Source organism: Apium graveolens, chromosome 11, assembly GCF_009905375.1.
Source record: "Apium graveolens cultivar Ventura chromosome 11, ASM990537v1, whole genome shotgun sequence".
NCBI lineage: Eukaryota > Viridiplantae > Streptophyta > Magnoliopsida > Apiales > Apiaceae > Apium > Apium graveolens.
In genome coordinates, this window is record NC_133657.1 from 205,258,898 (window position 1) to 205,276,821 (window position 17,924).

At 36.1% G+C, this 17,924-nt stretch overlaps 1 protein-coding gene across 1 annotated transcript; it reads left to right on the forward strand.

The window, feature by feature from the left end:
- The first annotated feature begins 5,716 nt into the window (after positions 1-5,716).
- On the forward strand, positions 5,717-13,357 carry LOC141696788 (valerianol synthase TPS8-like). Its single transcript, XM_074500914.1, has 7 exons — positions 5,717-5,864; positions 6,165-6,432; positions 6,541-6,916; positions 7,061-7,279; positions 7,404-7,542; positions 7,656-7,901; positions 13,034-13,357. Exons 1-7 carry the CDS (start codon positions 5,781-5,783, stop codon positions 13,322-13,324), a joined length of 1,623 nt encoding a protein of 540 aa, XP_074357015.1. The 5' UTR covers positions 5,717-5,780; the 3' UTR covers positions 13,325-13,357.
- The last annotated feature ends 4,567 nt before the right edge of the window (positions 13,358-17,924 follow it).

Here is a 17,924-nt window from a genome sequence, read left to right on the forward strand (position 1 = left end):
TGGTAGGAAATCAAAAAATTCAATATGAATAATGGTCGAGATTGGATGTATCAAAGGATCGATAGTAGAGGATTCTTAACTTCGGCTTTTTTAAGTGGGTTAGAGAAATTATGGAATATGTTATATCTCAAGAATCGTCCATGGATGGGACAAATATTCAATGTCCATGTTTTAAGTATGAGAATGGCAAATTATGGAATGCGGAGACAGTAAAATTACATTTATTGAAGAAAGGGTTTGTAAGAGATTATTATGTGTGGGATCGACATGGAGAGTCATATGTTGCTAGATAAAGTGGAGAACAATCTTCTACACATTACTCCAATACTCAAGGAAGAAGAGACGAGGAAAACCAAATGTACAACATGGTGATGGATGTTGCCGGTCCAAGTTTTGATCTAGAGATGCCAAATGCAGAAGCACAGCAGTTGTATGATATTCTAAAATCATCTGAGAGAGAGTTATATGAAGGTTGTGAAACTTCTCAGTTGTCTACCATGGCTCAGATGTTGAGTTTGAAATATGACCATCATTGGTCAGAGGCATGTTATGATTAGACGTCACGATTCTTTGAAGACATCTTGCCTCAAGATAATTCATTTCTTGACAGTTTCTACAGTACGAAAAAATATATGGAAGAATTGGGGCTTCCTTCTGAGCATATTGATTGTTGTGTTAATGGATGCATGATATATTGGGGTGAAGACATCAACATGGAGTCCTGTAAATTTTGTTCACATGCAAGATACAAAACCAAGCTTAACAGATCCAAGAAGGAGAAAAAGAAAGTGCCTTTTACGAAGATGATCTATTTTCCATTATCACCGAGATTGCAAAGGTTGTATGCTTCACCTACAACTGCAACCCATATGAGATGGCATGCCGAACATTATTAAGAAGAAGATGTGATGCACCATTGTTCAGACTCAGAGGAGTGGAAACAATTTGAAAAAGCACATCCCTCATTTTCCTCAGAGGTGAGAAATGTTAGACTTGGACTTTCTGCTGATGGGTTTCAACCATTTGGTGAAACAGGTAGAAAATATTCTTCTTGGCCAATTATAGTGACTCCATATAATTTGCCTCCGTGGATGTGTTCAAACGAACAATACTTGTTTCTGTCTTTACTTGTTCCTGGGCCAAAAAATCCAAAACAGAAGATAGATGTTTTCCTTCAACCACTGATTGCTGAGTTAAAAAAGTTGTGGGAAGATGGCGTGGAGACTTGGGATAGTTCTTTGAAATAAAATTTTCGTATGCGAGCTGCGTTGATGTGGACTATTAGTGACTTCCTTGCTTATTCAATGTTATCTGGATGGAAAACTGCTGGTCACTTAGCTTGTCCTCATTGTGCTCGTGATTATGATGCTTATAATCTTAAAAATGGTGGAAAGACTACATGGTTTGATAATCATCGAAATTTTTTACCTTCCAATCATTCATTTTGAAAGAATAAAAATTGGTTTACCAAAGGAAAGACAGTGACTGAATCTGCCCCACCAGTGCGAACAGGTGAAGATGCATTTCAAGAAATTGAGGCACTTGGTTTGATGAAAGTTACTGAATTAGGAAGCGATGAACACAATGCTAGAATCATAAAGGCTTACAATTGTGGATGGAAGAAACAAAGCATCTTTTGGGATTTACCATATTGGAGGACATTATCAATTAGACACAATCTTGACGTTATGCATGTTGAGAAAAATGTCTTTGAAAATATATTCAACACAATAATGGCCATTGAAGGAAAAATAAAAGATAATTCTAAGGGAAGAGATGATATTGCAATGATTTGTCGGAGACCCGAGTTAGCAAATGATGAATTGACACAAAAGATAATTCCAAGGCAAGAGATGCCATTGTGTTAAACCTTTATCTTCTGTAGAGTACACGGTAGTTGTAATTTTTGTGATTAAATGTCATTTAATCCCCTCCCTTTCATTTGAATCTTTTCTTAACTAATGAGATGTTGGAAACTTGGACTGAGAAAATAAAAATGAAACTTAAAAAGTTGGTTCAAATGAGATATACTAAGGGCAGGGCACACTATTCAATCAAAATACTAGTAGTCTAGTAGTATATACTTAGGGCAGGGCACACTATTCAATCAAAATATTAAGTACAAATTTTCTGAGTGGTGGAGGGGCAACAATGCTATATATTGAAGATTCCATGAAATTATCTAACTGAGAAATTTATGAGTGTTATCTAAACATGTTCTGTTTTATGACATAGTTCCAAAGGAAAAAAATGAAAGCTTAATGTACAGTATTTAATACCCAATTGCTTCTCCTTTTATCAATACTGTTATGGAGTATTCTTAAAAGATTCTTGAAAATTAATAATTACTCCGTATTAGCAAGTGTACAAGGAAAAAACTCTAGACCCATTACTAATAATGGATTGGTATTATATCTGTTAACAATCTGCATTCTTTTACTTACTAATAAATTTGAATTTTAAAGTTAACTGACCTCATGTTTTCTCTTTCTCCGGAATTAAAATCTATAAATAAGATACAGTTGCTGCTTTTGGCCTTTTTACAGCAGCTGCTTTTTGTTTTTTTATAGCAGAATTAGTTAAGTAAAGTCATTTGTGATCCCATGGGAAACATGATATATATACTTATATGAGAATCACATCAAAACTTTGAATTGCTTTGTATAATCTGTCTTTTTTTTATTATTATAGAAATTTTTTGTGTGGAAGCAAGAAGATGATATTATTCATGATGGTTGGCTGATAAGTGCAAGGAAGAAATATTCTGAAGTTGTTTCTGTAGCTCGTTCCAACTGGGAAAAGAATAAGAAACAAGATACTAGAATTGACAAGAATGTTTATGCGAGCTGGATTAAGTTTTGGGAATCTGAGAAATTTCAAAAATTGTCTTTCATTCAAAGAAGTAATCGGCGCGACGGGATTGATGGTTCCTTTTCAACACATACGAGTGGTTCCGCTTCACATAGACTGGTTTCAACTCGTTTGGTAAGCTGTATAATGCTATTTTCACAAGATTTTTTAAATTATTCCTTAAAAACAAAATTGTTGTGCTCTAAAATTTGCTCTATTTTATTTTTACAGAAAATTCAGTTTAAGCGCCCCCACTGCTGACCAACTGTTTTATGAGACACACACCAGACATGTAAAGAAAAAGAAGAATTTTATTGGCGAGGGTGATGATATCATGGATGACGAGAGTGAAGATGAGGAGGAAGTCGTGTGGATTGACAAAAAAAGTCAACAAACATATGTGAGTTTTATTATTGAGAATCTCCAATTGATTATTAAGATTACACCACTATGATATTTATGCACATATGTTTGTCTATTGATTAACATATGCACATATGCTTGTAAAATGGTTGGAAAGTTGCTTAAACAGAGTTAACAGAGAGTCCGTGGGAATTAATTAGAAGCAAGTATACATAAATTTGGTCAACAATGCACCCATACTATAGTAGTATAGTTTTAGGTTTAGTTGTTTGGAATTCAATGTGATCACGCGTCTCTGCAAGCCCACTTGTTTACTAGTTTAAACAAGTGTGCTGATGTTTGCAATTTGCCCTGTCTTGGACTGGTTTGTGTTTGATTAAGTTTAGCAAGTAGACTTGTAGATGTATAGCAAAACTTGTATATTGTGTGATAAAGGATTGTACTAAATAAATACATTGTAAAACTCCCTGAGTTCTCTACAAAAAAAACCCAAGTTTGAAAATTACCTGTTTCTTTTTGTGATTATTTGAGGTTAAGAATTTCATGATTATGCTAAAATGAACTCTCTCAACCTCTAAAAACTCTGTGAATTACCTGTAGATGTATAACAAAACTTGTATATTTTGCTCATGTGTAACATGAATTAATGCATGAAACTTTTTTAAAACTCCGTGAACTGCATGAGGCAACTGGGCAGCATGTGGATAATAATGCATTATTTCTTGAAGCGGTTGGAGGGCTTGACAAGAAAAAAAGAGTATGGAGTTGGTTCTTCCAAAAGACTTTTCTATCCGTCCAAGAATAAGCCTTGCACGTCATCCTTTGCTTTTGCTGGTGAAGAAGAAAATCAAAGGCCGAAGCGCCAATTATTTGAGATGAATGAACGGATGAAAGCAATGGAAAATCAGTTGGCCAGGATTATTGAAGCTACTTCAGTCCGACTTCAATGTGATCAGTCCCCTGCCAATTTAGATGGTGAAAATGATGACAACTAGTATTTAACTACTTATTAGCATGTCTGGTATGCATTTGACTTGAAATTATAAATGTTTGTGTGCATGTAACATAACACCGGGGAAATCTGGTAATCTGGTTTAGTACCCGTTTAATTATTAGGCTTGATAATTTTGGTTACATTCATCTGGCAAAATCTGGTTTAGTACCAGTGTATCAGATTTGCTAACTTTGGATGTTATGTTTGATCCGTTTTTTAGTATAGGGCTAGAGAGATGTTGTAACTCTTGGCCCCATTTTGAATTAGTTATCGGTATTTAAGGATTTCTATATCTGTTTGCTGGCGTTACTATAATACAAAAAGACTTTTGTCTTTTCTCATCTTTATTTGTAAAATTGTCCAGATTTTAAAAATCTTATATATAGAATATGTTATGCATCTATTGGGCAAATAACATAATAATGGATTTTCTTTGAAAATTTGTCACCAAAATGAACAGATTTAGTGGGTATTTTGTTACTAAATAAAATTCAAATCAACAACGCATTTTCTGTTACGAATTTGTTACTAAAAATTAACCAGAGATTCTCTCTTGTTGCTAATAATACCAACGGATTTTTTGTTGATAATTTGTTATAAAATTTAACAACGAAAATTTTGTTTTCATTTGGTTGCTAAAATTAGCAACACCTGCCACTAAATTTAACAACAGACATTAGGTTGATATAGAGTTGTTAGTAATATCAACGGTTTTTTTGTTGGTAATTTATTATAAAATTTAACAATGAAAATTTCGTTTTAATTTGGTTGCTAATATTAGCAACAGATTTGTTGTTGCAAATCTGCCACTAAATTTAACAACGGATATTAGGTTGCCATAGGTTTGCTAATAATATCAACAGAATAATCCGTTGTTAAGTTGGTCGGGATGTTGTTGTGGACTGGAATAAAAATTTTGTTGTTAGTCCGTTGCTCTTCTGCTGTTAAATTTAGTAACGAAAATAAATCTGTTGACAACGACTTCCCCCATAACGTTTCCTCCAATGAAATATTTTAGTTGTCATTTTGTTAGCAAACAGTTTTACTAACGGATGTTCATAACATAACAACTGAGTTTTCTGTCGTTATAACTAAATATTCTTGCAGTGTTTGTTATAAAATGATAGATAAGTCATGAGCATGAGACTTGCCTTCATTTTGATGTAGTTTATATTATTGGCATGAAGCGAAGCTCAACAGTACTTCCTTTATTAAAAGCCGATAATATGAATAATGAGCTCTTATTCAAGAATTGCCAATGAATAGCAAATCTCCAAAGTTAGATATGGGTGCTCAGAGTCACAAACAATGGACTGGTGTTTTTGTTTTATCATTTGAAGACTAGTCAGTTAATTTAAAACATGGGAAAATATCATCAATTAAATAAATAGCAAATCTCCAAAGTTAGGTTTGGGTGCTCAGAGTCACAAAGAATGGGCTGGTGTTTTTATGTTATCATCTGCAGACTAGTCAGTTAATTTTTAAAAGTCTATAAATACCATTGGCAATCTAGCTTCCTTAGTACCTCAATTCGGTAAAGAGAAATAACTAACAAATATTCAGATATCTCACAATGGGCAGCCAGTCTCGGCCATTAGCAGAGTATGGTTCAGATATATGGGGTGACAAATTCATGTCCAATCACAGAGACTTTGAGGTATCAATCATTACATTCAGTACTTCGTGCTGTCCTGTCTTATCACATATACCGTTGAAGAGTAAAAGATCATGTTCGAGCCTTTATCTGATAGTATAAGTACTTCATGCTGCCTTATCATCTATACCACCTTCATATATAACTGGGCGCTAGTTCAAATGAAACTTTATTTAGTGAAAATTGCTAACTAATCATCTTACATATTGGTGTTTATTGTGTAAATGGAAGTAGTTGATTTTTAAGGTTTGTTGTGGAACTTAGACCATATTCATTAACATGTGTGTGTTCATACAAATGCAGCTATGGAAAGCTTATTCAGAGGAACGTGATGCGCTGAAAAATGAAGTAAGGACCATGCTTCTGTTTGATGGTGGAAAATGGACTGAGAAACTGATTTTGATTAACCTAGTTGAACGCTTAGGAGTTGGCTACCACTTTGCCGAAAACATTGAAGATATATTAGCAAAATTACATAGTGATCATGCCAAAGTTGATGAAAACGATGATCTCTTCACTACAGCACTCTACTTCCGAATCTTGAGGCAGCATGGTTACAACGTTTCTTCAGGTAAGCTAGAGTAAATATCATAGTTTGTTAAATAAAACTAAAAGAAACATACAGATGATAGGCTAATATAAAGTCACATGTGCACAATCGATCTGTTTATTTTGTCAGATATATTGAATAAATACAAAGACAATGACGGAAAATTCAGTGAAGCTGTTACAAGAGATCCAGAGGGTTTGCTAAGCTTGTATGAAGCAGCACATTTGAGAACACATGGAGAAGCTGTGTTAGACGAGGCTCTTGATTTCTCAACTTCTCACCTCAAGTCTATTGCAAAGTCTCTGAGTCCAGGCTCGCTAGCTAAACAGGTGAAGCGTGCCTTGGAGCAGCCCTTGCACAAGGGAATCCAGAGAATCGAGGCTAAGCATTTTATCCTTTTCTATGAGGAAAGTCCATCAAGGAACAGCATCCTTCTCAAGTTTGCAAAGCTAGATTTCAATCTGGTGCAGATGTTGTATAAGCAGGAATTATCACTAGTCAATAGGTAACCAACCACAAAACCGAGTAATATTTAAAAAAATAGGAATATATGAACATTTATAGTTTAGAGTATGAAGATCATCATGTAGCCAAGATTTTTTTTATCTGATGTAGCAATTTTCAAATGTTGTTTACTGATTGCTTGCAGGTGGTGGGCTGATATTGATTTTGAATCCAAATTTCCTGAGTTTCGAAGTAGGGTACCTGAAGGTTACTTATGGGCTGTGGCAATTGCATTTGAACCTTGCTATGCAATGGCCCGAATCATGTACACCAAGATGCTTTGTGTCCTATCAGTTTCAGATGATCTCTATGATGCATATGGTACAATGGATGAATTGAAGGCATACACTAAGTCCATTGAAAGGTAAAGAAAAGTTTTAGTTCAATGATCAAAGATCCAAATTTCTTAAATTTTTTAATGGCCCTTCTCTAATTGAAAGTACAGCTTGTTCAGTTAAAGACATCTCAAGAGTTATGATGTATTACAGGTTAGATGTTGATAGCATGAATGGACTTCCGGATCACTGTAAAATGTGTTTCAGCACAACTCTGAACGTCTTCAGTGAATTCGATGAAGAAATTGTCAAACAAGGAAGTTACTGTGATGTTTCTTATCTCAAAGAAGCGGTATGCACAGTAACGAATTCAGTTAAATGATCTTATGGCAAAGCAAGTTTGTTAGAAGGTTCTATGATAAGATTAAATATTTATGCATTTTCATTCGTACTCTAATGTGACAGTTCAAAGCAAATCTGTTGGCTTTTCATAAAGAGTCTATATGGCGTGACAAGAACTATGTGCCATCGCTTGAAGAGTATCTCATGAACTCAACAACATCATCTTGCATTCGCATGCTGGGATTATGTATTATATTCAGTACGGGACATGGTGACACAACTGGAGCATGCAAGGCAACAAAGAAACCAAAAGCTGTTGTTGCTGCAGAAACAATGGGGCGAATTATTAACGACATAGTGGGCTATGAGGTTTGCCTGGCTATGTTGGGCTTCTTTCCTTTCATCTTCTCTTGTTTTTGAAGGTCTGTTATGAATCGTATACAATATATATATAGCTGTGTGTTTATATAAACTGGAGAAAACAAAGATAATGCTGAACTGCTTCTTTTATTACTACTACGGTTACATTATATAGACTTAAATAACAAAGATTAATAATTGACTCCTACAAACTAGGATCTAAACAGAAAGTCCTGAACAAACTACATCACTAACATATTTATTCTGCAGCACTCCTACATTATCTCCATGCTGGATTGCCACAACTGCCAGTAGCTAAAGACTCGCACAAACACAGCAACAGTTCTTTTGTTCAAATTAAATCCCAACAGATTCCCCCTTAATTTGAACATGTCTGAGCACAATTGTAGACTCCAAGCAAATTCCTCATAAACTCAAACTTAACAGCAGCCAGTGGTTTAGTAAGTGAATCTGCACGTTGTTCTTCCGTTCTTACGTGCTTAACCTCGATCTCTCCATTCTCCACACACTCGCGTATGTAGTGATACCGGATATCTATATGTTTGCTACGACCATGGAATACCGGATTTTTAGCCAAATCAATCGCAGACTGATTATCAATGAACAAAGTAACTGGACCAACATTAATTTTTGCAATCTGAGACAACAGCCTTTTTAACCAAACTGCCTGGCATGCTGCAGCAGTCGCAACCATGAACTCGGCTTCGCACGAAGAAAGTGCAACGCATCTTTGTTTTTGAGACGCCCACGTTATCAAACTATTATTTAGGTAGAACACCATGCCTCCTGTGCTTCTCCTATCTTCCACGTTGCCGGCCAGGTCACTATCTGAGTATCCGATCAACACCTCATTCTCCTTATTGTGCAAATACATCAGGCCAAACTCGAGAGTCCCTTTCACATAACGAAGTATGCGTTTTGCTGCAGCTTGGTGTAGTATAGTTGGCCTTTCCATGAACCTGCTCACAATGCCCACCGCATACGCCAAGTCTGGTCTGGTATTGACGAGATATCTCAGGCCACCAATTACACTTTTGAACTCAGTGGGATTTACTTCTGTACCTCCCACGTCCTTGCTTATGACTTCCCTGGGATGCATAGGAACCTTAGTTGGATTGCAGTGCAACATACCAGCTTTATTAAGTATTTTCTTCGCATAACCAGTCTGTTTTAAACAGATGTAGCCTTTTCCCTGCTCAACTTCTATACCAAGGTAGTAGCTTAGCTTTCCTAAGTCGCTCATATCAAAGACTTGAGCCATTTGCTTTTTAAATTCTGTGATGGCTGCCAAACTTGCTCCAGTCACTAGAATGTCATCTACGTAAACGCCAATTACCAAAGCTTCATTTCCCACACTTTTGGTGTAAACAGCTTGCTCGTATGCACATCTGACAAAACCCAGTTCTTCTAGACATTTATTTAACTTTGCGTACCATGCTCTTGGTGCCTGACGAAGGCCATACAGGGCTTTAACAAGTTTGTAAACCAGATGTTCCTTGCTTGGCTTAACGAATCCTTCAGGTTGCCTGACATAAACCTCTTCCCTGATTTCACCATTTAAAAAGGCCGTTTTAACATCAAGGTGGTGCACCTCCCAATTACCCTTTGCAGCAAGAGCAAGCAGTAGCCTTATTGTCTCGATACGAGTAACTGGTGCAAAAACTTCATCAAAATCAACGCCCTGTTTCTGTACATATCCCTTGGCAACAATTCTGGCCTTATGCTTGACAATCTTCCCATTTGCATCTCTCTTAATCTTGTAAATCCATTTCAGGTCAATGGGTTTACGTCCTGGAGGCAGTTCCGTTAGCTTCCAAGTCCCATTTCTTTCGACAGCATTCATCTCAACTTTCATAGCTTCCATCCATTCAGTCCCCTTTGAAGCTTGAGTATAATTTACAGGTTCATCTAAACCCATCAAGTACAACTCTTCGTCCTCCAATTCAATGGGTTCACTTTCATTATAGATATCACTTAATTGCCTGTATTTTCGAGGCTCGACACTTGATTCTGAACTTGCAACAGAACCAGCAGATTCCGGTGACCTTTCGGTATCACTTCCAGAAATTGTGTCAGACACATCATCGATTGTGGTATGATCACTGTAGCCATCACCTTGGTTGGATGTTCTTTGAGTGGAACTTGCTGCTTCTTCTCCATTTTCATTGAGCTCATTGGATGTCACTAAATTATTCATCGCCACAGTAAAAGATCCCAGTTGTGCATTAATCATATCTTTCGAGCTTTCTGACCAGTTCCATGCTTTCCCCTCCTCGAACACAACATCTCGACTTACACAAATAGTTTCCTTCTCTGGATCATACATTCTGAATGCTTTTGTGCCAGCTTCCTTTCCGAGATAGACCATTGTCTTACTTCTGGAGTCTAGTTTTTTTAAATTTGCAGTTGGAACCTTTACATGAGCCACACAACCAAATACTCTGAGATGTTCAACATGGGGTTTTTCCTTCGACCAAGCCTCATAGGGAGTAATTCCGGTTACAGCACGAGTCGGGAGTCTGTTGATCAAATATGTGGCATGACGGACGGCTTCCCCCCAGAAATAATTGGGTAAATTCATTTCCTTCAACAAGCACCTCGCCATCTCAATCAAGGTTCTGTTACGTCTCTCCACTACACCATTCTGCTGGGGAGAGTAGGGAGCTGAAAAATGCCTGACTATTCCTGCTTCTTCGCAATACTGAGTAAATTCCCTGGAAGTAAATTCCCCTCCGTTATCTGTTCTAAAAGTCATGATCCTTTTTTCTGGACTATCTTCAACTAAAACACGAAAACGTTTAAATGCATCGAATGCCTCACTCTTATTTTTTAAAAGATACGTCCACATTACTCTGCTATAATCATCGATTAAAACAAATACATATTTGTTACCTGCTGGAGTACATGGCGTGATAGGTCCACACAGGTCACCATGGACTAGCTCGAGTGTCTTTTTGGCAGTGAAGCTTGATTTTTGAGGGAATACCTTTCTCGCTTGCTTCGACATTAAACATCCGGTGCACACATCGTTAGTTGGTTGAATTTTAGGCATTCCAAGCACCATGTTTTGAGCACTCATAAGTTTCAAGGCCTTAAAATTGATGTGGCCCAAACGTGAGTGCCACAACCAATTTTCGTTGTCACTCCTTGCTGCAAGACACATTGACTCACTGCTGTTTATGATGATTTTGTACAGGCGATTGGGCGATCGCTTTACCTTCATCAATAGATCACCCTTGTCTTCGTGTACCCAAAGATTTTCACCTTTAATAATTATCCTGTACCCATTTTCCGAAAGCTGTCCAAGGCTAATAATATTACTTCGAAGTGAAGGAATATAATATACCTCGTTCAGAACTCTGCTTTCTCCGTTCTTGCATTTCAAAATTATAGATCCTTTACCCTTTATTTGAACCATCGATCCATCGCCAAATTTCACCTGTCCTGTTACCTTAGTGTCTATTTCTCTGAACTTTGAGAATTGTCCAGTCATGTGGTTACTGGCACCATTGTCCAAGTACCACAGATTTGACTCTATCTCTTTCGTACCTTTGTGGTTTAACCTGGGCATTACTTGCTCTTCATTGATCATTAGTGTTCCGTTCTTTTCTTTCATGCTTTCCACCACCAATAGTGCAGGTTCGTCGTCTGGAATCTGTATCATGTTAGCTTCCTCCTTAATTTCTTTTTCTCGCCTGGGTTTCTTACATTCAACTGCATAATGACCATAGGCGCTGCAGTTGAAACAACGAACCTTACTTTTATCTCGAGCACCTCGATTGTATTCCTTACTTCTGTTCTTTTGTGAAGTATCAGGATTTCCTTTATTTGAGCGTCTCATCCATTCATCTCTTGTTAGCAATAATTTGCTCTCGTTTTCCCTTTCACGTTCAATCCATTCCTCCCTAGTCAGCAATAATTTTCCTCCCCCTGTCTCGGGTTGTCCTTTAATTCTCTCCTCATGAGCCTTCAGCGACCCCACGGTTTCCTCCATTGTCATTACACTGAGATCCCCGAACTGCTCTATAGTAGATGCGATTTGTAAAAATTTAGAGGGTACCGCTCGTAGTAATTTCTTTACCACATAGCTTTCTGTCACTTCTTCTCCTAGTGCACGTATGTTTGTGACCAGGTTGTTCAACTTCATAGAGAAGTCATCCACTGATTCTGAGTCTTTCATTGTCATGGACTCGAATTCTGCCTTGAGTGTTTGAGCTCTTGCAGTCTTGACTCTCTCCGCTCCTTGGCATAATGTCCTAATTGCCTCCCATGCTTCCTTAGCTGTCTCCTTGTCCGCAAGAGAAAGAAGAACGTCTTCTGGGATACCCTGGTATATTGCTGCCAGAGCCGTTTTATCCATCTTATCGTCAACCGTCGTTGATTTAGGATTCTTAGATGATATTGCATCCCAAACGCCATGAGCCTGCATATACACCTTCATTTTCATAGCCCATGCTGTATAATTAGCTCTTGTCAACATGGGATAGTTCAAGCTGATCATTCCATCTTTGTTCTTACCCGTCTCCATCGACTGTGCCTTAGGCATGTACTTGGGCATAAACAGATTCTTCTGGCTCTGATACCAGATTGAAGGTCTGTTATGAATCGTATACAATATATATATAGCTGTGTGTTTATATAAACTGGAGAAAACAAAGATAATGCTGAACTGCTTCTTTTATTACTACTACGGTTACATTATATAGACTTAAATAACAAAGATTAATAATTGACTCCTACAAACTAGGATCTAAACAGAAAGTCCTGAACAAACTACATCACTAACATATTTATTCTGCAGCACTCCTACATTATCTCCATGCTGGATTGCCACAACTGCCAGTAGCTAAAGACTCGCACAAACACAGCAACAGTTCTTTTGTTCAAATTAAATCCCAACAGTTTTTGTCTTTTTTCCGACAAAAACAAGTACTCAGTCTGAAATCTCCATGTTAAGTAACCGGTCATTCTTGATACCATGTTAAGTAACCGGACATTCTTCTTCTGAATTCTGATACCATGTTAAATAACCGGTCATTCTAAAACTTTAAGCCTAGTTTGGAGGAATGCTCAACTGGATCTTTGTATCATATTCTAACATGTATATGCACAATTTGTAGGAGGAACACAGTCGGCCACATGTTGCGACATCCATCGATTGTTACATGAAGGAACACGGGGTTTCAAAGGAAGAAGCAGAGGTCAAGTTATATGAAATGATCGAAGACAATTGGAAGGACATTAACGAAGAATGTTTAAGGCCAACATCAGTTGCAATAAGTTACATCACTACATTTCTCTGCTTAATGAGAGTAAATCATGTGACCTACAAGGATAAGGATCGTTACACGCACCCTGAAGGACTGAAGCATGAAGTTACTTTGATCCTCGTGGATCCGATACCAATATGATCTACGTTGATCTATTCTTGAATAATGTTGTTATGTATTATGGGTCTGTTTGTGGTCAACTTATAAGCTAGTTATAGTTTATAAGTTCGTGACAGCTTGAGTGTTTGTCGAAGCTTATAAGTTCGTGACATCTTGAGTGTTTGTCGGCCCCTCTATGTGTCAGAATAATTTGCATGTAGTGTGCAGACTGAAGCATTGCTGCGCGGCGTTGCAGACTTGCAGCATTCAGCAACTCTATGCAATACCCAGGATATTGTATCAAAATAATCAAATTCGCATCGAATTGACATGAAATTTTGTATATTTTGGCGTTACGAGTTCTCATCATGATTATATCCGGCCCGAGAAAAAATGATTGCACATTCATTTGCGATAAAAATTTGTTAAAAAGTGAATAAAGACGTCTGGCTCTCAGGTTTTAGGGTAAAAAAAGGTTAAGATAAATTATAGTAACAGAATATTGAGGCTATTTTTTTTAATATAATAAGAGTAATATAAGAGTAAAACTTATTAATATTTTATCATACTAGTTGGTAACCCGTTCCAAGCATGGGCCCGAAATTTAAAATAATAGTATCACATTATTATTTGCATAAAACTGAAACTCATAATCCGTGCAAAATACCGATCTAAATATAATATATAAAATGTTGTTAAAATATGTAGTTAAAACAATCGAAGTTAATTGTAACTCTAAATTTCATCGTATAGTTGTAGTTATGCATGCACCTAATTATTTACTTATATAAATTTGACACGTTAACTTACCAATATGATTATTTTAAATTAAACTGACGCTTGGATGTTCAGTAACAAATAAAAATTGAAGGGAAATAAAATTTACAGAGTAGAAATTATTTTTTGTCGGTTGAGATTTTATTACATAAAATTTTAAAAATAGTTGTATAATTTTCTAGTGAGTACCAAAATTTAGGACCCAAACATGGTTTCCTAGATAGTTGATAACCAGTGCGACACATGGGTCCGAGACTAAAAATATCGAATTAATATTTGTAGAGAATTATTCATCATCCGTGTGAAATACGAATTAAAATTAATATATTAATATCAATATTAAATTGGTACCTGCATAAAATAGTTATGTGGTTAAAAAAATCGAATCAGTTATGAAATTTTTCACTATAATTCTAGTTTTGCATTGTTTTACTTGATATAGAAATCTAACATATTAGTTTTATTTTTGTGAAATGAATTGTATCTCTATCTTATGAACCAAATATATGTTCTTTATATAATTTAATATTAATTAATATAATTTAATACACTGTACATTATGTCTGGACGAGAGACAGTTAAATATAAAAGTGATCCGATCATACCTCGAAATTTAGTGACATCTACATGTGTACCTTGTTTATCTTTAGTGAGTTTAACCGAAGTACTTATTGGTGTATTTTTAGAAGTAACATTCTCAAGTGCAAACCCAGAAAGTACTGAAGATCACCCATTAAACTCAAATCAAATTCTTTTATGCATGCAGACAGAAAACCATTTACACAAAGATTCATTAGTCGACCCAAACACAATATCATCTACATAAACTTGCACTAATAGAAAATGATTACGTTTATAAAATATAAATAAAGCTGGATCAAGTGTACCGCGAGTAAAACCACTATCTACTAAGAATTGACTAAGACGCTGATACCAGCATCGGAGAGACTGTCTCAATTCATAGACTGACTTCTTGAGCTTGTAAACATAATGTGGATATCTTTCATGAACAAAACTTGGAGGTTGTTTCACGTAGACTTCTTCCCTAAGGTAGCCATTAAGAAAGGCACTTTTGACGTTCATTTGATAAAGTTTGAATTTCCTGTGAGCTGCAAAAGCCATTGGAATGCGAATAGCTACAAGATGAGCTACCGGAGTATACTGATTATAGCCTAGTGCTACCAAACGAGCTTTGTTCTGAATTATGTTGCCATCTTCATGCTTTTTGTTCGTGAATACCCATCAATTACCGATGATTTTGGCATCTTTAGAAGGTGGGACGAGTTCCCATACTTGAAATTGTTCGAATTGATTCAATTCTTCCTGCATAGCAACTGAACAATGTTCATCTACAACAGCTTCTTGAGCATTCTTTGGTTCGAACTCAGCAACAAAAGCACAGAAATTCCGAAGTCTACTTCTTGTTGATATTCCTTGATCCAAATCTGTCAGAAGATTATCTGAAGGATAATTCTTCACTGTTCTGGAAGACTTTGGAAGATGAATATTGCTAATTTCTTCTTTATTGAAATTATTTTACTGGAAATGAATAGGGATTATCTCATTTAAATGAGACTCTCTCATTTAAATGAGACTCTCTCATTTCCGCCTATGAAGATTTATCCTGTGGAGAAGCAGTGGAATCACTTGAACGTCGTTCAGGAGTTTTGGGAGAACCAGATGAATGATCTGAACCATAAGGAGAATATGGGCTAGAAGGCTGAGATAAACCAGGAGTATCTTGACTGTTTGGCTTGCCTGGAGAAGATTGACTCTTTTAAGAAAGAGGTTGTCTCATTTGAGAATAAGACGGTAGATCAACAACATCTTCTTCAATTTGAGAAATATTAAGAGTAGACTCATTGAAAGCAATATTGATTGATTCATCCACCTTGTGTTTGAGAGAATTATATACTCGATAAGCCTTACTTGTAGTAGAATATCCCAAGAAAGTACATTCAGTCGATCTTGCAGCGAACTTACCTCGGTTAATCAGAGTATCTAAGATAAAATATTTTGAACCAAATACTCAAAAATAACTGATGTTAATTAGAGGTCTTTTTTTAAACAATTCATAAGGAGTTTTAAGCAAAATAGGACGAATAAGCACTCTATTTAGAACATAACAGGAAGCGTCTACCGCCTCTGCCCATAATTTATGTGGCATTTTACTTTCATGAAGTAAAGTTCGAGCAGTTTCCTGTAGTATCCCATTTTTTACGTTCAACTACTCCGTTCTATTGAGGAGTGCGTGGGGCTGAAAATTCATGAGTGATTCTTTTAGATTTGTAATAAGTTATGAAATCCTTCTCGAATTCTCCATCATGATCACTACGAACTGTCTTGAGTTTAAAAGAATACGTGATCTCAAGATTAGTAATACGATCTTTAAACTCAACAAAAGCTTCATCTTTAGTACGTAAAAATATACCCAAGTAAAAAGAGAATAATCATCAACTATAACAAAAGAATAATTCTTACCTCCAAGACTTACATATCGTTCAGGAAGAAATAACTCTAGATGAATTAGCTGCAAATGATTAGTAGTTGAAACTCCATTTTTAGCATGAAAAGAAGTTTTTACCTATTTATGAAGCTGACAGGATGTACAAGGTTATACCTTCTTGTAAGCTGTAGTAGATCTCGAACAAGATCATGAGATGAAATTTTGCAAATCAAATCCATGTGTACATGACCGAGACGCCTATATCAGAGATTTTGTTGTTCTTGAATGGAAGCAAAATAGATTTCTTCATGATGCTCATCAAAATCCAAGATAAAAGACAAAAATACTTCCCTTTTCTCTTTGCCACCAAAGCAAACTCATTAGCTTTAGTACCAATATTAAAAATATCCATATCAAAATTAACCTTATGACCGATATCAGTTAGTTGACCCACACTAATAAGATTATATTTCAAACCATCAACTAAACGAACATTATTAATATCAAACATATCGTTGCCTATGGTACCTTTACCAATGATACGCACAGTGTTGGAATCACCAAGTGTAACTAGGCATCCCTATTTTGATTCTAGTGAAAGAAACTTGGACTTGTCATCAGTCATGTGACGAGAAAATCCGATATCCATAATCCGTTTGTTGCGAGGAACATGGACTTTCAAGCACACATGCAGTAAATTATTCATATCTTAGATAATCACATAACTTTGGGTCCTTGTTTGTTAGCATCATAAATCTTTTACAAATGTCTATCTGATTTCTTAATTCACATTTGAACAATATTAACATAAGCATGCATAGATTTATGTCTAGTAGATGAGTTAGAGAAGCGGCCCTTTATATCACATAAGCGTGATTCAGTAGTAGTGTTGATAAGGTTTGCCACAATCTCGACATTTTTCAGACGACATCTTATATTTCATGGGAGTTCTTTTGTAACCACTTCGGAAAGCACTTTTCTTGAATGATTCACATCCTAAACCTTCTTTATCTAGAAAAAATTCTTGTTCAGCAAGTAGAGCATTCAAAATTCCTTCACCATGGAAATACCAGGCTAGATCCTTTTATAACTAAGCGACTTCCTACTATAATTCAGGAACTAAAGGGTTAGGTGCAGTGTCTCTTTTGGAAGCTGCTTAATCAACTGAGACTGACACTTTCTTCAAGGCGTCAAGATAGACGTCTTTCATCTCAATCTCATTTTTTAAATACTCATTCTCTTCTGTAAGTTTAATGACCTTCTCGGCTAAAGATATATTTTTACAAGCCAAATTTTCGTCTTTCATAGGATTATCCATTTCACTGAGAACTTAACTTAATACTTGTTTTAAATAAACATTCTTTTCTTTTAACTTTCTATTTTGAGCCTGCAAGGTTAGTACAGTTTGAGATATATTTG

Coding starts and splice junctions, on each gene's coding strand:
- LOC141696788 (XM_074500914.1), top strand. CDS start 5,781: ATGGGCAGCCAGTCTCGGCCATTAGCAGAGTATGGTTCAGATATATGG. Junction 6,433..6,540: donor TGGTTACAACGTTTCTTCAG/GTAAGCTAGAGT, acceptor TTATTTTGTCAG/ATATATTGAATAAATACAAA. Junction 7,902..13,033: donor ACGACATAGTGGGCTATGAG/GTTTGCCTGGCT, acceptor CACAATTTGTAG/GAGGAACACAGTCGGCCACA.